Source organism: Antechinus flavipes, chromosome 1, assembly GCF_016432865.1.
Source record: "Antechinus flavipes isolate AdamAnt ecotype Samford, QLD, Australia chromosome 1, AdamAnt_v2, whole genome shotgun sequence".
Lineage (NCBI taxonomy): Eukaryota > Metazoa > Chordata > Mammalia > Dasyuromorphia > Dasyuridae > Antechinus > Antechinus flavipes.
In genome coordinates this window covers 58,603,449-58,631,232 of record NC_067398.1, presented here as the reverse complement: position 1 = coordinate 58,631,232, position 27,784 = coordinate 58,603,449, and the positions used below count along the sequence as shown (strand labels likewise).

Sequence of the window (27,784 nt, the reverse complement as noted above, 5' to 3'; positions counted from 1 at the left end):
AAAATCTAAAGTCATAATTAGGGCATAGTTTAGGGTCATATTCCCATGAGAGGTCTTCACTCAGTTTATCCCATTCACTTACTAATTATGTTACTATGGGCAAGCCATCTCTCTGAGCCTCAGTTTCTTCATTCTTCATTAAATATTTACTTAAATATTTAAAGGCAATATTATTAGATATGAAGGATGGGTTGCCAACAGTTGGCTATAAAATGCTTATTATATTCCAGGCACTGTGTTAAGTGCTGAATATAAATACAAGCAAAAAAAAAAAAAAAAAAGACCTCAAGGGGTTTACATTCTTAACATTTTAAAAATAAGTTTTAATTACTATCTTCTGTTTCACATCATCGTAATTATCCCAAGTATCCCTATTCCTCATCATCCCCGAGAACCATCCCATATAACAAATAGTATTTTCTTAAAGAGAAGAAAATCAGCACTACTGATCTATGGGAGCTTACATTCCAATGGGGAAAAACAAAAAGTGGGGAGGGATGAGAGGTACCGGCAAGGGGCATTATGAAATCTAGATTGCAGACTTGTGAGAAATAAAGAGATGGTTGACCTGGATGTTTCCCTTAAATGGAGATTTTGGGAAGAGTATCCAACTGAAGGAAGAGCTAAAGGGGTGCAGGGTACTTCCAAGGTATGAATTCCAGAGCTAAAGTGATCTTGGACAGACTAGAGAAATAAACTCTCAAATGAGGATAATAATATTAGCATCTTATAAGGCTAGTATGAAGAAAGCACTCTTTAACAGTGAATTCTTGTTTGTTTACAACAGGTGCTCAATATGTATTTGTTGGCTGACTGAATGAGTCTCTTGTCACCTTTGTCACTACCCTGCTCAGAATTCTTCATCCAATACAAGATGGCAAACAGGTTTGTCTACATAGAAGTTTGTCTGAAAAAGATCCTAGGTTTTTAGTGGACTTCAGACTCAAAATGAATCACCAAATGAGCCAATGAGAGGCAGCTGGAAAAACTGTGATCGTAGACTGCATTACCTTAAGATAGTACTCAGGATGAGACTATCATTCTGGGGTGCTTTGCCCTAATAAGATTCCATCTTTAGTCATGAGTTCAAATTTTCTTGCCACATCTTAGCAAGAAGGTGATGATAAGCTGCAGTTATCAAGAAGAGAATGAAAGGTCTCAGGTTGATCCATGTGAACATCAGCAGAAGGAACTGGAATATTTAGCCTGAAGAAGAAGACTTGGGGTTGGGGGTGGGTGTATAAAAGCTTTCTTTAAGTATTTGTGGAACAGAGATTAGACTTGTTCTTTTTTTGTGGAGAAATGGGTGAAAGTTTCAGAAATTTGCATTTCTGCCACCATACAAAAACTCCCAAGAAGTGGAGCAATTTAAAATTGTGGCCAGTGAGCTCCCATCTCTGGAGAGGGGCAGGTGAAGACTGAATGTCCACTGGCTGGAGTTGTAGAGGGATTCTCCCTCAGATACCAGGTTGACCTATATGGTTTCTCAGGACCACATATCCAAATAAACAAGCATTGATTAAGCAACTTCAGGCATTCTACTAAATGTTGGGGCTACAAAGAAATACAAAACAACAACCCAATAATTCTTGCCTTCAAAGAATTCACTGACTAATGGAGACAACAAAGAAATTATGTCCAAATAAGATATACTGGAGATCAATTGGAGATTATCAATAGAGAGAAGGTGTTAGCATTAAATTGATCCTGAAAAGTCTTCTTGCAGAAGTTGGGGTTTTACTTGGGATCCCAAAGAAGTCAGAGAAGCCACTTGGCTTGACATGAGGCAGAATTTCAGGCATGGTGGACAGTTAGTAAAAATGCATGTGGTTGGGAGATGCAGTTAAAGCATACCAAGTAGGGTCCTCCAACTCTGAGATTCAGGGATTCTTTAAGACTAGTGGAGACTAATCTCCAGGGATGAGCATCCTCATCTCTAACCACCAGGCAACTCAGGTTTCTCTAACCAAATTTTACTTGGATTTTGTTTTTAGGAAAAAGCCCTAGCCCGAGGAAATTTCCACGCTTAATTAGCCTCTCTACATCAAAGAATATCCTCAGCAGCTAATTGTAGCTCCACCCTTAGACTGGTTGGGAGACACCCTAAATTTCATCCAACTCCTATTTAGAACCGCTTAAGCCCTCCCAGGGGTGGGGTCACTTAAACGCAGTACAACCTGGCAGATTTCCCTCGGATTCCCGACTCCTAGCTAGGATTTTGCAGACAGTAACATTTCACAGAGGAATTTATAATGTTCCTTTTCTGGTGTATTTGGTTCTTCATTGCCCCAACTCCCAGATAGGTGCATTAGGCTGTAAAAATGATTTGAGAGAGATCTTTGAATACAGAATACTGCCTAAATAGTCATATGTGTTGGTCTTATATTAATATGGGTTGTATTTTTTAATTAAATTAATATTTATTGGCCACAGAGCATTAATACCAGAGATAGTAAATAGGAAGAATCAGATAGGGATCACTTTGTACCCAAGCACAAAATGCATGGGATGCCTACTCTTCGACCTACATAGTGGAAGGCTGAGGCTGTTTGGAAGCACTGCATCGGCTGGAGCATGGGGGTCATAGTGATGTGATGTTATTGAACAGGAGAGGGGAAGAAAGGAGCAGGGATTCCAAAATGAGGTTAGAACAAAATCCACAAAGGTTATTAAGGAAATGTTTGTTTGTTTGTTTAAAGAGATCTCAATTTGAAGTCAGGAAACCTAGGATGAAATCCTGATTTTGCCACGGCGACTATGATGTTGTGAATTTTCTGTGCTCAATTTCTTTCTCTGAAGAAAGAGCTTTTGGTGTACACTAATAATAGTTAGCATTATATAATCTTGAACAAGATTTTACACTTAAAAAAAGCAATGACACATTTTATCGTTTTATTATCTTCAGGACCCGAAGATGGAAGTCCAATTATTGATTCCCATTTTACAGATTTGGAAACTGAGGCACAACGTCTAGGGTCTGACGCAAAATTCGAACTCAGTCCTGAATGTCTCCAAGTCCAGCATTCTAGACTAATCCTAAATGACTTCAGAAAAGTCTTGGACACTCGGCTAATCACATGAAAGGACTTCTCTAAGCCTCAGTTTCCCCATGTGTATTATGGAGCTAAAGAATATCTGAAGCTACCACCCAACCTATCAGTGGTTCTAAGGAAGGTATGTAAAAACTTAATAGCAGAAGTTATTAGTTTGATCTTAGGCTCCTGCCAGAGATGCCTCGGTTGCCTAGGAGACGAGGTCCTCGGCAGAACCCACCCCGCTTTCCTCCTCCCGTGGGCGTCGCCACTCTGTGACCCCGCCTCCCGTCCAATGAGCGGATCTTTGGGGCGCGAGGAAAACGAAAGAGCAGGGGAAGAGGAAGGCTCGGCGTTAGGTTCGCGGGGCTGCTGGGCCGGGTCCTCCTCTCGTCTTCTGCGCCTGCGCCTGCGCCCGCGCCTGCGCGTGGACGGTCTGCTCGGTCCGTGGTAATGGAGGCGCCCGCTGCCCGCCTGCTGGTGCTGCTGTGGGCCGTGGGGGCGGCCCACGGGGCAGCCGCTGCCGCCGCCTCGGAGACGCAGCTGGTGAATGAGGATGTGAAGCGCACGGTGGATCTGAGCAGCCACCTGGCCAAGGTGACGGCCGATGTGCTGCTGGCGCACCCGGGCGGCTCGGCCGCGCCCGTCTCCTCCTTCGTGCTGGCCTTGGAGCCCGTGCTTGAGGCTCGGCTGGCCCACCTCGGCGTGCAGGTGAGAGCCAGGGACGTGGACTCCCTGCCGGGGGCGAGCAGCCCGCGGAGCCGATCCTGCGCCCTCCTACCCCCCCGACAACTCCCCTCTAGCGGGATCTCTGCCTACCCCCCCACCCCCTGCGCCGGCCGCCGCAAACTTCCGCGTGTGCCGGGCCAGCCTGCCGCTGACTGACACGTAAGCGTAAGGCCGATGTGCGCGGTCGGGACACGCGCCCGCGGCCCCCGTTCTGCAGGCCTGCGCTCGGCTCAGGTCCAGGCCCCGGCGGCCGCGTTGTCCAGCTGTGCTGACCCTGGGGCGGCCGGGACTGCCGCGGCCTTGACCCGAAGGCGCGGGACGTGTTTTGGCCACGCTCCCCAATTCTTTCCTTCTCCTCCCTCTCCCCAGGGCTCCTTATCCTTGTGGAACCTGACTGTTTGGGCCCCTTGTCCTTGCCCCTGGCTTCTAGGCCCACCTTGCGGCCCCTGTGATTCTCCTGAAGCTCGGGGGTTTTCCCGAGACCATCCTCCAATTTGCATGTTCTCTCCTGTGAGACTGAGCTCCCTGTCTTCCCGTGGTGTCGGGCACACTGTGGCGCCTAATAAAAGTTTATCCTCTGGCAGGGAACTAATAGAATTGATTTAGTAATCCTTAAAACTTAAGAACACTTTAAACGGAATACTAAGGGAAGATGTATCGATCATGTCGTTTATATAGCATTTTGCAAAACTTATGCAAAATATTTTACAAGTTTGGTCTGCAGATCACTTTACAAATAAACTTTTATTCCCACAATTGCTCTGGGAAGTGGGGACTATTATTATTCATGTTTTACAATGAGGAAATTAGATTTAGTGACTTATCCAAGGCCATTTTGATAAATTCGAGATCAGATTTGAAATCACATCTTCCTGACTTCAGTACTATGGGTCTTTCCAAATTATGGAAGCTGCTTTTTTTTTTAAAAATAACCTTTTTTGAAAAATTTTTAAGTAGCCATTGTTATCAGAGTACCATTTAGTAAGAGAACGACCTGGACTTCTATTTAATTGCAGGATAATCTAGTCTCTAATTTACAGATTATGTGTTTAGTTGCCTGTTATAAAATTGCATTTTATAGTGTGTCTGGCAGCACTGGTATCAGATTTATGCATTTTTTTCAGTAAGACATGTTTTAAATAAATTTTCGAGCTAAATTTCTCTTCCAAGTACAATTTTCTGAAATATAAGCAAAAGTTTTGTTTAAATGGGTACTCATTTCTTTTTATGTGGAAAATAAATTTTTTTTTTTACCAAGTCCAATGCTCATTAAAAAGGGCGTTTCATGTATTACAGAAGCAAGTTGTCCAAGAGTATATAGCTGAAGGATAGTTGTAAACCACATTTATGTAGTAGAGATTAGTTTTCATTGCTCTATTAGGTCTTCAGGCTTCCTCCTTGTCTTATTCAGAATCTGTAGTCTTCTCTAACTGTTGTGCAAATCATAGCAAAATTAAAACAGGCTAGCACCATTCTGCACTATGGACACTACTTTTAAGATCATTTGAATCTCTTAATTTTTTCTAATTAAGAAATGAAGGTCCAGGAAGATGATTTACTATGCCCATGGTAGTAGAACTGGAATCAGAATTCTGTTCTCTAGACTTCTAGTCCATTATTACCTAGTATATTTTTCTATATTCATTATTGCTTTCCCCACATGCTTCACTTGTATATACTGATTTGGTCTCATTTTAATTCTCAGACAGCTGCAGTTTTGGAAAAGAACCCGTGGTTTGCAGGAAATAACGTTCTTCTATTCCCTAATGTGGTACCTTGAGAGGCTGTATTATTTCAATGAGCCTCAGGAACCTTGAAATTTTAAAGGCAAGTCAATAAGTATCTAAGTGTCTACTGAGATACCGGCACAAGCTCTTCCAGTACAAGAATCTCTTCCTTCAAGGAGTTCCCATTCTAATAGGGGTACAGGCAAGATGTACCTGGAGGCACTAACTGTAAGGAAGACCAAGAAAGATTTCTTGTTGGTAGTGGGATTTTCCCCTGAGAATTAAAGGAAACCCAAAAGTAGAGATGAAGAATAGTGAGAATGCCAGCCATAGGGAACATGAAGGGAGTCCAGAGATGAAGGATCTGGTGTCTTATCCCAGGAACAGCAAGGTCATAGTGATTGGTTGGGCTGAAGAGTGTGGAGAGGAGGAAGGTGTACATCTAGAAGACTGGAAAGTTAGGAAGGACCAGTTAGGAATGTTTTTTTTAAAAGCCAAACATAGGATTTCATTTTTGATTCTATAGCAATAGGCTGTCTTTGGAGTTTATTGAATTGGGAGGGTAGCATGGTCAGACCATGGTAAGCAGTCCTCTGGGTTGCTCCATCATTCCTTGCAATATCACTTAGCCCTAGAGCTCCCACTTTCTCAGTCCTTTGTATCCTGCAGGCTGCCCAGGCCAGCATCTCTTCCTGCTTCACTCCTCTGAACTTATCCATCTTCTTCTTGCCCCCTTCAGTTTCCTTTGGTGTATTGTCTTTTTCCATTTAATTGCTCTTTGAGGACAGGGACCATCTTTTTTCCTTTCTTTGTATAAAGAGTTTAGCACAGTGCCTGGTTCATTATAGGCTCCTAATGTTTATTGACTGACTTGTGCTAGGAAGATCACTTTGGTAGATGAGTGAAGGATGGACTAAAGTGAGGCTTTGGATTGAGACAAGGAGGACAACCTGCAGGCTACTGCCAGAGTCCAGGTAGGAGGTATAGAGAGGCTGCCCTTGGCTGGTGATGGTGTCACAGGAGAGCTATTCTGTGGATAGATTGGACAGATCTTGGTAACAGATTATAGTAGGTGAAGAGTGAAAGAATGATGACCCAAGTTCTGTGTTGCTTTGTGATTCTAAAAGCATAGAATATATGACAATTGTTGCTATTTGGCATATTATATGTTGGCATAGTTTTGTTATTACTGTTGAAGAAGCAGAAATGTGCCATCTTCCCAGAATCAACCACTTGTACTCCTGGGGCATAAGTGGGATTAAGATCACAAATGGGAAAAACATTGATGACCCCAACTAGTAATGTAGTTGGCCAACCACATAGATCAAAGGTATGTCATAAGTTTTTTTCCTCTCCCTTTGAATCTAGTAGGATTTGAAATAATCTCACAAAAATCAACATCTTTTCTATGTACCAATTACCAAAGCAGAAGAGGATAATAGAAAAATCCCACTCAAAGAATTACAAAATGCATAAATTGTCTGGGAATCAAATATCTCAGAGCATGTTTAGTATTTCTTTATAGATACAGTTCAGAATACCGTATATACTCGAGTATAAGCCGAGTTTTTCTGCTCAATTTTTGGGCAGAAAATCTCCTCGTCTTATACTCGAGTCACTAGATAAAACATGTGTAAATATCCCTTTGAATGCCTCCCTGCTGTGTAGTATGGCCATTGCTACGGTGATGCGGCTGTTCCTGTAGTATCACAGTCGGTAACTGGACTGTATACTAATGCTGGCAACTGCTCTACATACGTATACGGGCACCTGCTCTCCTCCTCTGCAGGTACCGGTGCACTACCTAAACCTACTGATATATAAGTTTTCCCAGATTTTTGGGTTAAAATTAGGGGCCTCGGCTTATATTCGGGTCGGCTTATACTCGAGTATATATGGTACTTCTTAAAGAACAGCAAGTAACTGCAGGGATATTCAGTACTTGTGGTTGGGCTGTGCTAGTAGGAAATCACAAGACCACCTGTATTAAGTTATAGATTTAGTGCTATACCAGTCAGATGAACAAGGGGATACTTTCTAGGGGTAGACACGATAATAAAATTTGGAGGAACAAAAATAAAAGGAGAACAGCATTTCTAGACCTTGTACTACTATTTTAGTAACAAATTGAGTGTTCAACCGATTGTAGAAAGACTGAATCATTTGGGATATGTAAAGGAGAAATGTGGAAAATCATGAGACATGTTCAAATATCACCCAATAGGTGTCTGGGTTTGTTTATTTATCTGTCAGAAGAAGGATTTGAATCCTGTAATGTGTCCAGTCCTTTCCAACTCTAAAACCAAGTTATCTAACACTGACCACAGGGAACAGCTTGGGAAGAACTCAAAACAGAGAAAGGCTTTATGAAGTAATATGAATAGGTACAACAAAGTCAAAAGGACAATATACATAATTTTTGCAGTTGTGTAAATGAATTTTTAATGCCAATAGGGATTTTAAAAATTGAAGACTGTTGCTGTAAATGCATAAAGCATACATCTATCATTTAAGAAAACTAGACATTTCATAGAGTTAAGTTTATGTGTGTCACAAGTTCTAGTCATTTTTTGTTTTACTTTAGAATGTTTCATATTGTGGAGGGTTTAGTTTTCAAGCATGTAAAGAGTTTTCATAAAGTCACAATTTATCATTGGTCATTAAATCCACCTTAGTAAAGGTGATGTGACTGTCCCCTCAAGAAAAGCTCTTGCAGATTGGTGGTAGTTATTCTTGAATAACTTTATAAGTTATAATGTTAAATGTTTATAAGTTAAATGAAAATGGATTCAAAATTTGTGATCAAAAAAAGCATAAGAAATAACTGTATTTTCTGCTACAGTTAAAGGGAGAAGAAGAGGAAGAAAATCATTTGGAAGTACGAGAAATAAAGCTTAAAGGCAAAAGGTAAACATTCTGATTAGTATTTATTAAGTTTTATTTATCATCAGCTTCTTAAATTTCTGTATTCATCTCCATATTTCCTAGGTCCAGTTAGTGAAGGGTTTTGTGATTTGGTTTTTTTTTTTTTTTTGATTATTGCTATTTTCATATTGTTGTCTTCTTAAGAGTTTACATTTTGGTCTTCCCTGCCACTGATGTAGCTCTTTTGTATGTTCCCCCTTATTCTGGGTGTTGGGGGAGCTCCAGACAGACCTCCACCCATGGGGTTACAGACCTCTCCTGCCAAGGTCTTAACTTGTCATAGGCCAGAAAAATAGCTTACCGTAATATTTTGTGGGCTCTGTTGCCCCTAAATGTGATGTAGGGGAATATAGAGAGAATTCAGCCAGGTGGCTCTCTCATATACTATTTTTTCTGTTTTCCTTGACCAGATCTTTGTCAATCCCTTATTCCCCCTTTATTCTTGCACATAAATTGTTAACTTGAGTTGGAGGAAGTCGGGAGCTTGTGCTAATTGGGTCCACTAAAAATGTACATTGTTGAATTTCTGTTGGCCCCTCACCATGGTGAGGCAGTCTTGCTGCTCTCCTTGACAGGTCAGTCACTCTGCTGGCAGTTTCTCTTCTCAAGGTTTTGGTGACACTGATTTCTCTTTCTTCTCTCCCACTTGTCTGACCACTCCTGAGTCTCCTTGTCGAGCCCCAAATTGTGGGTGTCCTCTGAAGCTCTATCCTGGGTGCTCTTTTTCTTTTCTCTATACTGGCTCCCTTGGGCTCAGTTATTTCTTTGCAGAAGATTTCTCAGATCTCTATGTATATCTAATTCTAATCTTGTACTTCCAACTGCCTGTTAGAAACTTTCTAATTGAATATCCTATAAGAATCTCATACTCAGTATGTCCCAAACAGAGCTCATGATTTCCCCTCACCTTCTCCTCCTCCAGACATTCCTGTTACTTTGGGGGACACCTCCCACTCTCCCCGGTTCTAAGTCTTTGTCTTCTGACTCCCCACTGTCATTCATCTTGCTTGGCTGCTCTGCTGCCAGGGTTTTTCTTTTCACTTCACATACATGCCCTTAGTAGACCTTTCCAGTTCCCTCCAGTGACTTTGGCCTTCCACGGTTACCTTTTTATTTTTATGCATCATCTATGTACTTAACTGTTCATATGTTGTTTGCCTCCTTGGGGGCTGAGTAGTGAGTGTTATTCTGCTGTTTTCCCCTGTATCCTGAGACAACATTGTGCCTGGCACACAGTAGGCATTTAATAAATATTTATCAATTGATTGGGCACTAATCTGGCCTCTGCCCTGTCCCCACACCAACAAGTTACTTTGGAGCTCTCTAAGACTGAATTGTCTGAAGTTCTTTATAGGATGCCTCCCATACCCATGAGGTCACAGGTCACAAAAGGTTTTCATCTTTTCATTACCTTGTGAGGAAGATGGGATGGATATCATCACCATCTACTAAGGAAATCAAGGTGCAGTTTGGTGAAGTTACTTCTATAGTGACATTGTTAATATATACAGGCCCTGGTAGGCTTTCATATTCCAGATCCTTTGTTCTTGCATTACAGCATACCGCCTTTGTTAGAAAATCTCTATCATTTGTTGATATGTATAAACCAATAAGTTGAAATCTACCAAGAGAATTATTTTCCTTTGTTTTTTAAAATCTGAAGTTACACTATCCTGTAATTTTAAAAAATATATTATTTTATTCTCCCTCCACCCCATTATATATGCCTTTTTTAGAATTTTTATTTTATTTTATTTTAGGTGAGGCAGTTGGGGTTAAGTGATTTGCCCAGGGCCACACAGCTAGTAAGTATTAAGGGATTGAGACCAGATTTGAACTCAGGTTTTCCTGACTCCAAAGACTATGATTTATCCACAAAGCCATTTAGCTGCCCCACATCACTCAGTAATTTTTAACTAAGTTTTATTATTTTCTCTTATTCTTATTATATTCTTAACTGGTTGGTTGGCCAGAAATTAATTATACTTATAAACAGATGAGGGTTTTTTTTTTAAGTGAAAAGAAAACAAGTCCAGATAATAATTATGCTTTGGTGACATCTGTAAAGATCAAGGAGTTGTAAGAAAAGTTTTATTTCTTTCACAACTCTGTTCTATCTATTATTTCTTTGTCTCTATATTAGTCATCTATGTCTCCACAAATTATAGGTGAAATTTCTATGCTTTTTTGTTGTTGTTTGTTAAGTTTTTGTTGTCATCTTATTTTTTTTAGCAGAATTTTCTCTAGCATTCCTTCCCCTTATCCTGGAGAACCATCCCATGTAACAAGTAATACTTAAAAAAAAATTTAGTAAACCTGTTAAGTCCTTTGATAAAGTCTGAAATGATATTCGGTATATTCCACTTGTGAGCCTCTCACCTCTGCATGGGGCTGTGTTGGTGGGGTGTCTTTTTCTATTTCCTTTTTGGAATCATACTTGTTTTTTTTTTTGTTTTTTTTTTTTAATTTTGTACTTTATTCACTTTTGATTTTTTTGTGATTCTCTTTACGTTGTTGTAGCCTTGTATATGTTGTTTCTTGGCTCTGCTTAATTTACTCTGTCAATTCATATAGAACTTGCTTCTCTAATCATCATGTTTTTCAGTCTTACAACAGTCATTCCATTAAATTCATGTATTGCAATTTGTTTAAACATTTTTCAATAGATGAACATTATCCTTGCCACAAAAAGTATTGCTGTAGAAAGTTTCCTGATGCTAGATTTCAAAATTTTCTTTTTAGAACTCCCAAACTAGTTTCTGTCATTAAATCTCCAGCTTCATTGTTTGGACTTCTTAGCAGGAAATATTGCATGGCATCATGTAGGCCCTTTGGAATGCCCTCTCCTATTTGGCTGGTTATTTCCCTGTTCTGTTTTTCTTTTTTTTTTTTTCCCTCTCCCCTTTAGGGGATTTTGAAGAGAGGCAGGAGGAGCATAGTGGCAAATTATCTCCCCTACTGCTGTGGGCCAGTGAAAAATAACATATATGTTTATATATTTTATTTATTTATATTACATACTTTATTTTTATTTATATATTATATATTTATTAATTATTTGTAATTCTTAATATAATCCTTATCAGAGAAATTTTGACATAATTTCCTTTAACCTGGATGCATTAATGTTATCATTGTAGAAGCTTTTCAGTTTCAAATAATCAGAGTTATCCATGTTGTCTTTTATAATTGCCTCTCTCTCTTGCTTGATTAAGAATACATCTCCTGACTTGTGACTGTAAGAGACATATCTGTTTTTCATTTAATTTTTAATAGTGTGATATTTAATATTAAACATCTATTTTGAATGTATTGTAAAATATGGCATAAGATGGTCTAAACATAATTTCTGTGAGTCTGCTTTCTAGTTTTCTCAGCAGTTTTTACCAGAGAAATTTTCCCTTGGGTAATTTATATTTTTCACTTTTTCATACACAGATATATGTCATATCCAAAGATCACACAAACTAAATTTGGAGGGATTTACTGTCAGATTGTCTGCAATATTATGTATGGACTTTTTAATGCCACAACTTAAAAAATATATATATATATATAGTTTATTATTTTTTCAATTAGCAAAAATCTGCCTTTTTCCCCTCCAGCTCCACACTCTGCACCTCTCCTTTTTGTAACATGTGTAGTCAGACAAAACAGTTTTCCCTGGCCATGTCTCAAAAATGTGTCTTATTATAATATTGGACATATTATAATATAATAAATGAATGTTATTATAATATATCTTATTCTTCACCCTTCTCTTGGTCCTCTGGAATCATGAGTCACCAGGCTGAGGAGAGGCCAAATTTTTCAGTGCTATTTTGTCTTTACTGTCTTGTTATCGTTGTGCATGTTATATTTCTGATTCCGTTCACTTTACTCTCTGTCAGTTCATAGAAAAACAACTTTCAGGCTTCATTGATGACTTACATTTCCAAGGGAGTACATATATCATGTCCTTGCATTTGTTTGTCCCATCTGATTGTTCATTCTTGGCTTAACTCGCATGTCTCTCAACTTCCTCATTTGACTTTAAAGTTTCTACATCGTTTTCATCTTTTCATCAGGAAGGCTTGAAAGTTCTGTGCTTCATTAAATATGGTGTTCTTTTTCTTCTTTAAAATAATATAATATGATAATATAGATGGTTCTCTCTGGGAGAAAGCAGGTTTCTCGGGGAGGTTTTCTGGAGGCAGCCTTAGTATCAGTTCAGATCAATAATTACCCCAAATGCAGCCAGCTGGTAAAAATACAAATGTTTATTCTTCCTTCCAAGTCTTGTCTCTTTCCTTGGGCCCGGATAGCTAGATTCTTAGAGACCTAACTTTCTGTTCGGTTCCAAGAGCTCCCTCCAAATGTCTCCAAAATCAAAGGTTTTGTCCTTCAGCCTCTGCCTCTGCTTTCTTCAGCCTCCAGCCAGCACAAAGATGGAATGAATCTCTTTATCTCCTTTACTTGGGGCTTGGCTAGATTTCTGGCGAGTCTTTCAGACCAGCTTGGTCTCAGTGGGGGAAGTGCAGGAACCCAGCCACCAACTACAGTGGTGTGAGATGAAGATGAATCTGGTTGTGCCTCTGAGAGAGCCTTCTCAATCTTCAGTTCAGCTCCGACTTGTGGCTTCTTCTGACTTGACGCTCTTCTCTTCATGTAATTTGGCTGAATTCTCTCTGAGAACCTCTGTTAGTATCTTATATATGAGAGAGAGGAATTGTGGGATATGAGAGAGAGGGATTATGGGTTTTCTCCCATAGTGCTTTCTGGCCCTAAGAGCTTCAAGGGAGGTATGAATTCACAAAGTTACACAGTTAACTTTGTGAATCTCCCATACTTGTGAACTCCAATGAATAAAGGTGTGAACACAAGCATTGTATCAATTAGTTCTACTTAGTACCTTGTTTCAGGTTCTGGCCCAAAACAAGATCAGATCAATAATCTATCAACTCTAATGAGTTAGCAGTTTGTAAAGATTCCAACAATTAAAGGCCTTTTTTCCCTCCTGTAGAATTACACTTGGTTTTGCTAGTTAAATTATTCTTGACTCTTAAGTCTGCATCATCTAGTACATGGAATAGTACATGGAATACTGGACCAGAAGTCAGGAAGTCCTGAGTTTGAATCTGGTCTTAGTTCCCAGTGGTGTGACCTGGAGCAAATCACTTAACTTGTGTTTGCCTTAATTTCCTCATCTGTAAAAGGTACAGCAGTAGCACTTGCCTCCCAGGGTTGTTGTTAGGCTTGAATAAACTTGTGTTTATAAAGGACCTAGCTCAGTGCGTGGCGTGGAAATAGCAGTTCTATAAATGCCAGTTGCTTTCATCATTATCACTTCTGGAATATTGTTTTCTAAACACTCCTATAGAGATAGTGATGACTGCTACAGCATGTGTGATTCTGACTGGGCCACGGACATTCTGTAAGCTCATCTTCTAAATTATAAGGAGGTTGCAATCTGTGTAGATGGAATCAGTGCCTACAATGATAAAATTAGGTCTTGGGAAGATCTTTGCTTTAGAGTGGGCCTGCAGCTGAATTGCTGGAGCTTTTATATGTTTTATTCCTTTCTCTATTTCTTCTGCAGTGGGAAATTATTCACGGCAAAGCTTCCATATTCCTTGGCTGGAGGTGCCAAGATTCGAGTGGTCATTGAAACAGTATTTACTCATGCTCTGCAACCATATCCTACCCAGATCACCCAGTCAGAAAAGCAGTTTGTGGTTTTTGAGGGGAACCATTATTTCTATTCACCTTACCCAACCAAGACACAGACCATGCGTGTGAAGCTGGCTTCTCGAAATGTCGAGAGTTATACCAAACTTGGCAATCCTACCCGTTCTGAGGACGTGCTGGACTATGGCCCCTTCAAAGATATTCCTCCCTTCAGTCAGGTAAGCTTTCTAAGCCTACGTCTGCTTCAGAGATAACTCAGCAGCTGACCACTAGCACTTACTCAGCTGTCATTTTACAAATATCTCATTTTCTTCTCATAACAACTCTGCAGTTAAATACTTGCCCAGGGTCACCAGCCAGTAAGTGTCAGGCTGGATTTGAACTTTAGTCTTTGTGCTTCCAGGTCCAATGCTGTATCCACTGTTTTACCAGCTGCCTGATAATAGAACATAGTGTTTGCCTGCACAGTGTAATAAGTGTAATAAGAATAAGTATAAGGTTCGATGCTAAGCACCCTGAAGGCTACAAAGAATAACAAAATGCTGATTGCATTCAAACTTTTGAAATATCAATTCTTCCTTATCCCTTTTACTTAAAATTAAAGGTATTTGTTTTTCTTTTTCTAACAGGATCCTTTTAAAGTGCATTATGAGAACAACAGCCCTTTCTTGACCATCACTAGCATGACCCGGGTCATTGAAGTCTCTCACTGGGGCAATATTGCTGTAGAGGAAACAGTTGACTTAAAACATACTGGTGCTGTCCTTAAAGGGCCCTTTTCCCGTTATGACTATCAGAGACAGGCAGACAGTGGGATTTCCTCCATCAGGTCTTTCAAGGTGAGTTGCTACCTCTGAACTTTGAGGTAGATATTCTTGCTGTTTAGTTTCTTTTCTTCTGAGTCTCAGCTAAATACCTAACTGTGTTGGTTTAGTTGGTTAGTGAATTAATGGCAAGATGAAGGTGATGGTAGAGGATAAAGGAGGCTTTAATACTAATAGAAAGGTTTCTTTATGTGAAGGAGATATTGCAGTATTCAGATCTCTGAAAAGGAAGTATAAAGAATGAACAGAATGAAAGATCCTGCTGGAAAGGAAGCTTGGGGCAGAAATATAGGGACTGATTGACTGGGTGAACTTAATAGCTTGGTTAAATGGTACACTGTGAAATTATGAATGTTCTTGAGCATATTTTATTCCTGATATCAGCACTGAATCTTCTAGATCATGTTTTATTTTACTATTTTTGTCATTCATTATTTGGTACATATATTCAGAAATTTCAGACTAAAACTTACTTTTGCTAAAGGTTATAATTGAAAAATATGTTGATGTCCTTTAGTTTGCTTCATAGGGGAGTGTCTGTGTTTTTAATTCTTGTTTTCCACTAAAAATTATTCTTGCTGTCCCTTTTTGGTATATTTCTCTCTCTATATCCCCTTAGCCTAATTAAAAAAAAACATTAAAAGGGGGGAGGGAGAAGTATCACAAAAGCAACCATTACACTTACACTCTATGACTGTTATGTGTAGTATTCCACACCCATAATCCCTCAGCTCTACAATGAAGGAAGGGAGGTTAGTATGTTTTTGACTTAATGTTAGCCAAGCCATCCCTCAGGAGTCATTTAGTTTTCCCACATTTTCCCTAATTCTGAGTATTTAGCCTGTCATACTGCCAAGTGAACAGCTGAAACTTTTCAGAAAGGTACCTTTCTTAGAGATAAGTAGTTTGGTGGGTCTGCCTAGATTGAGAAATGGAATTGGATTGTTTAAGTTTGTGAGATCACTTAGAAACCTTTGTTAGTCAGGTTCTGTGGCTGAATAGAGCTTAAAATTCCTGAAGAAGAGGAAGAATTTCTTTTTTTTTTTTTTTTTTAGATTTTTATTTATTTTATTTATATTTGTGTTATATTTATTATGACATAGGAAAGGCAGTATGGTATAGTGGTTAAAGAGATGTATTTAGAGTCACAGAGACCTGAGTTCAGGTCCTTTCTCTGATACATAAAATACTGTGAGACCTTGGAAAAATCACAATTTCTTAATATCCCAGGCCACTTCTTAGGGCTACAAGATGCTGATCTGTATTAGCTGATAAAGTTCTTTGTCCAGAGATTCTCATACCAATGAACTCATAGACCCAGTTAAAAACAACCAACCACAGTCATCTGTATATCCACATGCACAATCACATTTATTTATGTGTATATACAATCTGTGTGTACTTGCAAATATGCAAGCATGTCTCAATATATATATACATTGTAGATATACATATGTATTTGTGTGTATACATGTGTGAACATGCATATACAGATATATATACTATAGAGGAGGAATTTCTTTATGTTCCTGTTGTTTTGCTGCGCTCTCTTTAATGTAATTCTACTTGCAGATTGATAGGTTTAAAGGGAAGTTTTAATATTAGCACAGTGCTTAAAACATAGTAGGCACTTAAATGTTTATTGATTTATTGACAAATGCCTGAGCTTTTGTATGAGGTTTTCAGAGTCCAATCTGTGGCATTTTTTTCTAAATACAATTTCTTTGTAGACAGATCTTTTGGTCATTAAGTGTCACTCAGATCCTAAAGAAATTGGGTATGTTCAAACTCTTGATTGTGATTCCCCTTTCACAGAATTCTTTTGGCAACTATTTACCCAATCCTGGGTATGTTGTTTATTATCAGACTGGGAATACCTTGAGAGCTGGGATTATCTTATGTCTCTAGTGCTTACTACAGTGCTTTTTCATTTCTTTGCTGAAGATATGGGATGTGTAAATATTTGTCCAAGCATCTGGATACAAAGATTGTATCCAGACAATACAATCCAGTCCCTGTCGTCAAAAGATAACTATTAAGACCTTAATCCAGTGAAAATCTCAGTGTAACCCCCGCCTCAAAAAAAAAAAAAAAAAAGACTGACCATTGGCTTGTTTATTTCAGGCATTATTCTTTATGCAAATCTCTTGGTTTCTTTGAACCTCAGGTCACTTGGACTAGGTGATTGCTTAGGTGCTTGATAGCTCTCAAATGCTGTGGAGTCCTTTGATTGCACTAGAACATTGCTATATCCATCATCAGAAATTCTGTATGCTGCAGCACTTCGATTTCCATCATTAAGTTCTCAATCTATTCCTTTTTTTGTGGGAAATAAACTTAACTAGCAGTACAATCACCTTCATTTTATCTTGACTCTATCTGCAATTACATATTGTGTAGATTCAATATAGATTTTTCAGTGATAAAAAGTGGTTGATAACATTTTTTCTGTTACAGCCTTTCATTTTATTTAAAGATTATACTTAGATACTCAAAAATAGCAGTTCATTTGAAAATATATTGGGGGTCTTAGTGGACTTGAAATGCCATCAACAGTGTGATGTGTCCAAGAAAAAGACCTGATTGGACATTAAATGACATAAGAGGCGTTGTCAGTGACAAGAGTTTATTAAACATTTTTTAATGTGCTAGGCCCTATTTTGAGTATACAGAACGAGAGCAGGCGATACCCTGGTCAGACCACTGGTAAGACTATTTCTTCTGATTATCCATGTTTTAGGAAAGGCAGCATTGGTCAAGCAGAGAGTATATGGAGCAGGGGTCCTTGGGTTAAGTAAGAATTTGTGAGGATGCTGTATGAGGACCAGGTGTGGGATTGGGGCTACCTTTTCTATAGAAGAGACAGTGTGAGTAGAGAGGAAAAAGCTGTTACATAGAGTACATTAGCAGAAACCAGAAATAGGTACAAGTTGCAAAAAGTTATCAAGAAAAATTTTCTAGCAGTTAGAGCTGTCCAAAAGTGAAATGGCCACTTCAAGTAGGTGTGTGGTTCTGTTGTATTAAAATCTTCAAGGAGAGTCTGGATAGATTACTGTTTGTTGGCCAAATTGCCTGGGATTAGATGATCTCTGTTATCTAACTTGAGAGAGTTTTTTGACATCTCTTTGATTTCACAAAGAATGTGTGATAATATGATTCTGAGTACTTTTAAGATCCTCAACTATTTATTTTTTTTTGTAAGTATTTAATTGATATGTTTTGTTTCTTATCCCAAGTATCTGTCTCCCTCTCCTCCAAGAGTCAGCCTATGTGAAATAGTATTTTTTGGAGAGAGAAAAATCAGCACAACTGATAAGACATATTGAAAAAGTACAATAATATATGCAAAATTTAACATGTATGGATCTTCTACCTCCAAAGAAATGGGTGTCTTTTCATATCTCTTCACTTAAATTTTGTTTTATCATTTTTGTTACATTCACTTTTTTTTTTTTTTTTGGTGTGTCATTGATCTTTCATTATTGCAGTCATTGTGTATATTGATTTCTTGCCTCTGTTGCTTACTTCAGTCTATATCAGTTCATATAGATCTTTCCATGTTTTGCTGTGTTTATCAAATTCATCCTTGCTTACACAGTATTATTCCATATGCATTGCATAGTTTATTTAGAAATTCTCCTGTTGGTGGGCATTTGCTTCCAATTCTTAGCTATAATAAAAGTGCTGCTATAAATATTTTAGAGTATATAGAAACATTTTTCTTATCAGTAGCTTTCTTGGGGCAAAAGCCAAAGGGTATAGACATTTTCACTTTTTTTTTTAAAGAGTATTTCCAAATTGCTTTCCAAAAAGATTGTATCCTTTCCCAGCTCCACCAATAATGTGTTAGTGTGCCTAAACTCCTCCAACATTGACTATTGTCATTTTTTGTCATTTTTCCAGGGTGTGAGGTGTGAGGCATTTTTCTTATTAGTGATTTGGAACATTTTTTTTCAATGTAGTTGTGAATACTTTGTGGTTCTTTTGAGAAATATTAATATCCCTTGGCCATTTTGGGAGAAGAAAGAGGGGAAGGCTGTTTTAAATATATAATTGAGACACTAACCCATTTCAGAGAAATTTGATACAAAGGTTTTTTCCCTGTTTAACCTTTGATTTCATGTAATCAAAGTTATTCATGTCATGTTTTTAGATGCTTTTTCATAAAGAACTTATTTTACTATAGTAAAGTCACAAAAATAATGAGATTCCTTTTAAACATGATTCTGGTTTTTAACTTTTTTTCTTTTTTTTATAAATAGTAGAAAAACTACTGTTTATGTAAGTCTTTTGCTTTATTTTAAAAAACAATTCTATTGCATAGTTTTGAGGGTTTTTTGAGCTTTAGATTTTATTTAAAATTTTTTTTAGTAATATTTTTCCAAATACATGTAAAGATAGTTTTCAACATTCATTTTTGTAAGATTGTGTCCTAAATTTTTCTCCCTCTTTTTCTTATCTCTCCCCTTCCCAAGACAGCAGGCAATCTGATTTGAATTAAACATGTCTATTGCCTAGTTTTTGAAAATAATTTTTGGGGAAATAATTTGATTATCAATATGCCTCAGTGAGAACATTTTACTCATAAAATATCACTCAAATATTAACAAATGTTCTATGATTATCCTTCTACCCCTCATAGTTATTTCCTCTGAGAATCTTAATGGTATGTAGTCATGGGACAGAGTAATGAGACAAGTATTGTGACAGAGGTGGCATATACAAGTTTGGTTCTAAGACCCAAAGCACTGGTTGACTATAAATCCAAGTGTCTTGAGTCTCCCTCTAAAGTGGACAGTAAATCAAAATGTTTTTATTAGTGTAACTTGTCAGAGTTTACTAATTTATTTCCATATTGTTTTTGTATAGATATGAATGTATATGTATATAATTTGTCACTTACAATTTTTAGCTTCTGCCTTCCTATCATCTTCCAAGTAAAGCTTAAACTTCTTTGCCTGACATTTAAGGCTCTCTGTAATCTGATTCCGTCTGCCTTCTTAGCCCTATCTGATATCGTTCCTTACATAAGTTCTATAAACTTTAGCCAAATTTATTATCAATCTCTGTCTTTTGAACATACCTTCCCTTTCCTGCCTTTGTTCATGGTCTTCTTTTTGCTTATACTCCTCTCTGTACCAGTGAAGATTAAAGCCCAATTCAGATGCTGCCTCCTCAGTGACTTTTCTATGTATATATTTATAGGTAATAGTTTTTCTTATGTAGCGCTTTTCTTCCTCTCCCTTACTTATTCATATTTCCTTGTAATATTTTACATTCTAGTTATAGGTTTCTACCTTATTTCCTTACTAGTCTGCAGTTTCAGGTATAATAGGTCTAGTTTCCCTCTAAGCCAAAAAATTACTCTCCCCCAAATAAATGCTTGATTAATATTTGTGTGAATAAGAACAGAACAAGGTTTAGGTCCAGGGTTTTAAGAGACTTTCTTTTCTCTTGCAGACCATACTCCCTGCTGCTGCTCAGGATGTTTATTATAGGGATGAAATTGGAAATGTCTCCACCAGCCACCTTCTTATCCTGGATGATTCTGTGGAGATGGAAATCCGTCCCCGTTTTCCACTCTTTGGTGGATGGAAGACCCATTACATTATTGGCTACAATCTTCCAAGCTATGAGTACCTTTATAATCTAGGTCAGTGGTAATTTGTCAGGTCTATCCACCTTAGTTAATTCTCTTGTGGTAGATTTCCATTTCTTTGTTTCCTCGGTAATATTGTGCTGAATCTTTGTGTCTAATTAAGAGACTCAGGACTGTAATTCTTTGCTCTTCCAGGTGATCAGTATGCCTTGAAGATGAGGTTTGTGGACCACGTGTTTGATGAACAAGTGACAGATTCTTTGACTGTGAAAATCATACTTCCAGAAGGAGCTAAGTGAGTATGGTTGTTAATCATCTTTCTCATATGCTTTAGTTTTCCTTTCTGATTCCTTCCAGAACCTGAAATGAAGTCCCCTTGAACATTGTGTTAGTTAGAGAAAACCTCTTAAGCATCTTATATATAAGCAGCTTGGACTGAATGTTACTGATGGTTGAAAATAGTCTCTTCTCTACTTCCCAGGAACATCCAAGTAGACAGTCCTTATGAGATCAGCCGAGCCCCAGATGAGTTACACTACACTTACCTGGATACATTTGGCCGCACAGTGATTGTCGCCCACAAGAACAACTTGGTGGAGCAGCACATCCAGGACATTGTGGTGGGTGGCGAGCTCTCCTCCTGGTCCCCTTCCCACTCTTTTACTGACTCTTCCTTGCAGAGTAGGGGCTCTGGTAGAGCTATATTGAATTGAATTGAGACTGTGGTTGTAGCTGGTGGTGAGGAGCCGGCCTCTTAGAGATGGGGCTTTGTGTCTCATGAATGTCTTTATTTTTTTCTTTTTTCCTTTAAAGATTGGGAATCTTTCTGAAAGGCCTCAGATCTGTTACTCATAGTAATAGCCCTTCTCTGTTTCTCTTCTCAGGTACATTACACATTCAACAAGATCCTCATGTTGCAGGAGCCTCTGTTGGTCGTTGCAGCCTTTTATATCTTGTTCTTCACAGTGATCATCTATGTGAGGCTTGACTTTTCCATCACAAAGGTATGTCACTTTCTTCTTAGAAGGTGAGAGATGAAACCCAGAAGCTCCACCAATCCACACAGATTTTTTTTTTTTAAACACATCCTATCCCATTTTTTAAAAAACTCAATTGATCCATCATAATTTAAATCTTTATATAGTGAGGTTTTGTTCTTTTCCTGATCTAATTGTATGCCTTATAGAGCACACTCTTGTGGTCAAACTTGGAATCTACATAATTCAGAATGTGAATAGCTAGAGACCATTTGGAAAACAGATATTGTTTTGACTCCTGTTGGAAGTCAGTCTGTGGAGATTCTTTGAGAGATGCATATCCTGATCAATTCTGATGGATGTGGCTCTTTCCAGTGATGAAATGATTCAGATCAGTTCCAATCATCTTGTGATGAGGAGAGCCATCTACACGCAGAGAGAGGATTGTAGGAACTGAGTGTGGATCACAATATAGCTTTTTCACTCTTTTTGTTGTTGTTTGCTTTCATTTTGTTTTCTTTCTCAATTTTTTTTCCCATTTTGATCCGATTTTTCTTGTGGAACAAGATAACTATAAATATGTATTCGTATGTTGGATTTAACATATATTTTAACATATTTAATATGTATTGGATTACCTGCCATCTAGAGGAAAGAATGGGAGTAAGGAGGGGAAAATTTGGAACTATGCCCAACATTCCGCATTATCTTTCCCTGTCATTCTAGCCAATCTGACAGGTGTGTAGTGGTATCTCAGAGTGATCTTAATTTGCATTTCTCTGATTAATAATGACTTGGAGCATCTTTTCATATGGCTAGAAATAGTTTAAATTTCTTTATCTGAGAATTGTCTGTTCATATCTTTTGACCATTTATCAATTGGAGAATGGCTTGATTTCTTATAAATTAGAGTCAATTCTCTATATATAATTTTGGAAATGAGGACTTTATCAAAACCTTTGACTGTAAAAATGTTTTCCCAGTTTATTGTTAAAGCTTTATTTTCAAAACATGCATGGATAATTTTTCAACATTGATTCTTGCATAGCTTTGTGTTCCAAATTTCCCCTTCCTTCCCCCCACTCTCTCCCCTAGATGGCAGGTAATCTAATATATGTTATATGTGTTAAAATATAAGTTACCTTGATTCTAAATGAACCAATAGGAGATTTTATAATTGGTTATGAGGGGAAAACATCAGATGTTTGCAGAGAATTTATTCAGGATTTTTGGAACCCTGGAAAAATAGTCTCCCTTCTTTTGAGGGGAATATTTTAAAAACTGGCATCAGTTTTCTTGTCTCTAAAGTACTTGATTAGTATTACATACTAAAACTTTCTCAATTCTATTTTGATTTAATCTGCCATATTTAGTTTCATTTTCCATTATTCCACATCCTTAGTATATTTTCTTTTGTTTCCTCTTTCATTGTCTTATTTATTTTCTTATAACTTTTATTTCATCTTAATTTCTCGGGTCACTTCAGTTTGTCTAATGAGTAGCAATATTATATCATTGTTCCAGAGGGATTTTGATTTGATTGTTTTTAACCTTATCCTCTTTTTATCTATTAACCAATTAGATAGCTATTTCCTATAATCACAGTTGAGATTTGGTCTGTAAAAGGACTTAACTACACATGCATATTTTAAGTTATTCTCCTTGTGAAATTCTGTAGTATTCTATGGAACATCATATGAACTTTTTTTTTTTTAACACACTCAAAGATAGTTTTCAACATTCACCCTTGCAAAACCTTGTGTTTCAATTTTTCTACTTTCCCCTATTCCCTTCCCCTAGACAGCAAATAATCTAATATATATTAAGCATGTCTAATTCTTCTATACATATTTTCACATTTGTCATTTTGCACAAGAAAAATCATATCAAAAAGGAAAAAAAAAACATGAGAAGAGAGGGGAAAAAAAGCAAGCAAGGAACAAAAAAAAAAAGGGGGGGAAATATGTGATTCACATTCAGTCCCTATAGTCCTTTCTTTGGGGTAGATGGCTCTCTTTATCATATCATCATTGGACCTGGCCTGAATCACCTCATTGCTGAAAAGAGCCACATCTACTATATTTGATCATATAATCTTGTTGTTTCTGTGTACAATACAATGTTCTCTTGGTTTTGTTCAGTTCATGTAAGTCTTCTAGACCTCTCTGAAATTATCCTGCTGATCATTTCTTACAGAACAATAATGTTCTATAACATTGATGTACTGTACTCTATTCAGCCATTCTCCAACTGATGGGCATTAACTCAATTTCCAGTTCTTTATATTACAAAAAGGGCTGCTACAAACATTTTTGCACGTGTGGGTCCTTTTCCTTTTTTTATGATCTCTTTGTGATACAGATCTAGTAGAAACATTGTTGGATCAAAGGGTATGCACAGTTTTGATAGCCCTTTGGGCATAGTTCCAAATTGCTTTGCAGAATGATTGGATCAGTTCACAATTCCACCAACAATGTATGAGTGTCCCAGTTTTCCCACATTTTGCAGTTCATAATGTTCTTTAGTTCTTCTTTGGACATAATTCCTTTCTTTTCCACAGATCTTGAGAGGTAAATTATTCCTTTTTTCCTAATTTGCTTATAGTATCACCTTGTATGTCTCAGTCATGAACCTATTTTGATCTTATCTTTGGTATAAGGTGTTAGGTGTTGATCAATACCAAGTTTTTGCCGTACTATTTTCCAGTTTTCTCAGCAGTTTTTGTTAAACAGAGTCATATGAACATCTTTATGTTATTTTTGGATAAGTGCATTAGTGACTAGTGAGCAGTGATGATGTTAGGGCATGTGTGAGTGGCCAGATAAAGTGCTGGAAGATGGCCACCCTGTTTTGTATGTGATTGATTAGTCATGTGCTGCAAAACAAGTGAAAGTCCAAAATCTCAGTAAGACCACACTTCAGTGAAGGATAGCTCTTTTCCACTGTTACAATTTTCAGATTTCTTCTCAGTCATTGGATTCTTGGTGGAAAGGGGATTTCCTGGAAGTTGAAATGTTCTTGGGGGCAAATATTTATGACTTTATAGAAATAGTTTTTATTTTTCAGATAGCTGTAATTCTGAATGCTTATTTGTGGAACCAAGGTCAAGATGAACTTGACCTTCTTAACCTTTTAAATGGCAGGTGTGTCTTCCCTCTGTAGGATCCAGCTGCTGAAGCCAGGATGAAGGTGGCTTGTATCACTGAACAGGTTTTGACTCTGGTCAACAAGAGATTAGGCCTGTACCGTCACTTTGATGAAGCTGTCAACAAGTACAAGCAGTCACGTGATGTGTCCACCCTCAACAGTGGCAAGAAGACCTTGGAAATGGAGCATAAGTCCTTGACTAATGAGATTGCATCTCTGCAGTCCAGATTGAAGACTGAGGGCTCAGATCTTTGTGACAAAGTAAGAGATATGGGCAGTTCTCTCCTGTTCCATAGGTGTGGCCTTGAGGAATATTCCTGGTGACTATTTCCCAAGTTTTTTGGTATTTAAAATGCAGCACAGTCATGACAGCATCAATAATTGTACTCCATTCCTTTTTTTTTTTTCCCCTTCGGTGCTCTGCTGGTCCTGTGATTTATTTATTTATTTATTTATTTAAATAACTTTTTATTGACAGAACCCATGCCAGGGTAATTTTTTAACAGCATTATCCCTTGGCACTCACTTCTGTTCCGATTTTTTCCCCTCCCTCCCCCAGATGGCAGGCAGTCCTTTACATGTTGAATAGGTTACAGTATATTCTAGATATAATATATGTGTGCAGAACCGAACAGTTTTCTTGTTGCACAGGGAGAATTGGATTCAAAAGGTATAAATAACCCGGGAAGAAAAACAAAAATGCAAGCAATTTATATTCATTTCCCAGTGTTCTTTCTTTGGGTTGTACTCCATTCTTTAAAGAATCATCTAAAAGCAAATGGGATACCAGCACATTTGGGAGAAATGCAAGCCATGGCATTTTATGAGTTTTCAAGTGATATTAATCAGGATCATGGAAATTGAAGTTTTGGTGTTTGTATTTTAGAAAAAGTATCTAAAGATTATTAGAAACACTGTTGTCAGCTACCACGTCATCATGTAATAATAGATGTCTTTAGTAGAAGCTTGTCAGTCAGATGTTTTAAATACCTACTGTGTGCTTAGCATGAAGCCAAGTATTGAAAACACCTAACCGAAGGAGAATCCAAATTAGTATCAGGTTTCAATGTAGAATACACTACCGGCCCATTTGCTATATTCTTCCTAGCAGAATACGCAAATATCATTGCTATAAATGCCATCACAACTATCCTATTCCTAGGACCATCCCTCACACTCAACTTCAATTCTTAGCTTCGAAAACACTGCGCTGAATGTTGCCTGAAAAGAGTTTTCTTCCTAGCTACAACTTCAGGATTAGGCTTTTTAAAAATTGTTAATTCAGTTTGCTGGCCTGTCATAGACACTCATGTTTAAAGATGTCCCTACAATTAAAATTGGAGAACTATGGGAATTGGAATGGAGAGCTTGTGTCTTACCTATGCATGTTCCTCATACTGTTCTTTTCCTCATCTATAAAATGGAGAAAATATTTAACTTACAAGAATGCTCCACCCAAATTATATTACACCATAAGTAGATAAAAGTGCTAAGCCTGGAGTTAGGAAGGTCTGAGTTCAAATCTCAATTCAGAAACTTACTGTGTGATCCTGGTCAAGTCACTTAATTCCTATCTGCCTATTTCCTTGGTTGTAAAATACTAAAAGCAACTACTTCACAAAGTTATGAGATATAATATTTATAAATCACTTTGCAGAATAATATTTGTCAAAAGCTTTGTAGGTTACAAAGTAGTATGCAAATGTAAGTTTTTAAGGAAAGCAATTTGGAAGTGTTAGTGCAAATGTGGGAATTAAATGCCTTTGTGAGGATGAAAATGATAATATATCAAAGGAAACCAGGCATCGTTTTTTTTCCTTGATGCATTAGACATTAGGAATCCTAAGCCATGCTAACTGAATAGGAGTCCTGCTTTTGTGTTGATTTCTTTAATGTGTATTCTTCCTCTTGCCTTTTTCAGGTTAGTGATGTTCAGAAACTAGACAGTCAGGTGAAAGATCTTGTGCTGAAATCATCGTTGGAGGCAGAACGGCTGGTGGCAGGAAAGCTCAAGAAAGATGCCTATATTGAGAATGAGAAGGCCCTCTCCAGCAGACGCCAGGAGCTGGTCACCAAAATTGACAACATCCTTGATGCTCTGTAACCTCCAGCACTGCCTTAGGTACCTCGTTGCTGCAAGAGCAGAGTGCTGGGCTAGACCCTCTAAGCTCAGAGCAGCCATGCCTTTGGGGCAATGTGAGAAGTTAGGAGTGTTGGAAAGGATGAGGGTTGTCAAATTTTGCAAGTGTTGTATGGGTTTTTAAACATTGGTTCCTGACATCTTGTTATTGTTTCTAGGAACAGTCAGGTCAGACTGAAGAGAACTAGGAGTCTTGCTCTTCCAAGAATCTTTCCTGTATTTGTTTAAATAAAATACACACACATTTTGTATTTTGAAGAAAGGAATCTGAATTTGTATTATACTTCTTTCATTCAGCAGATGCTTATTAAATGCCTGTTATGTGCAAAGCCCTCTGCTGAGTGTTTGGGGATGTGTAAAGCTAAGGCCTAGGATTATACTTGGAATTTTTTTAAACACTTTGATCTGTGCCCTCCTAGCTTTAGATGTTTGGGAGTTTTGTTTTGGGTTTTTTTTTTTTTTTTAATTTGTGTGAGACCAAACTGAATAAACCAGGGACTGTGAATGTTTACTAAATTGTCTTGTTTCTTGTTCTAAACTTTGAATTGAAAAAACATCTTAAGCTCCCCAGTGTGGAATAATATGGATGGAATAAGAGAAAGGGAAGAGATTTTTCATAGTAACGAGCTTTATAGGAGGTATAAATAATTGCTATTCATTGCCTTTAGAAAGCTCCTCTCTCCTTGGCCCCCTCTGCCTTTCTCATTCCTAATACATATCCTGAGTAAACCTTTGGGCAGCTACTTATGACTCCACCTCAGTGAATGGGAGAAGAGGGCAGAGGGAAGCCAGACTGTTAGTGTAAAATAATGAAACTGAAAAGAGGCACTGAGTAATGGGAATCTCCTCATTATTATAAATTGACACTTAAGTGGTTGGCTGTCTGGTAGGTAAGGGCTTGTGGGGATGATTATTGATCCACCTTCCCTTAGAGCATGGTGAGAAGTAACCAGGCTAGATTAGACTCAAATTGATTTCATCTGCTCATCTAGTAGTAGCATAATCATATTGAGATAA

General features: G+C 37.9%; 1 protein-coding gene across 1 annotated transcript; it reads left to right on the top strand.

The window, feature by feature from the left end:
* Positions 1-3,457: 3,457 nt before the first annotated feature.
* Positions 3,458-27,283, top strand: RPN1 (ribophorin I). The gene is made up of 10 exons (XM_051983388.1): positions 3,458-3,743; positions 8,331-8,395; positions 13,992-14,298; positions 14,710-14,919; positions 20,365-20,557; positions 20,699-20,798; positions 20,985-21,123; positions 21,388-21,507; positions 24,643-24,888; positions 26,549-27,283. The coding sequence occupies exons 1-10, from the start codon at positions 3,486-3,488 to the stop codon at positions 26,729-26,731; spliced, it is 1,821 nt and encodes a 606-aa protein (XP_051839348.1). The 5' UTR covers positions 3,458-3,485; the 3' UTR covers positions 26,732-27,283.
* Positions 27,284-27,784: the final 501 nt, after the last annotated feature.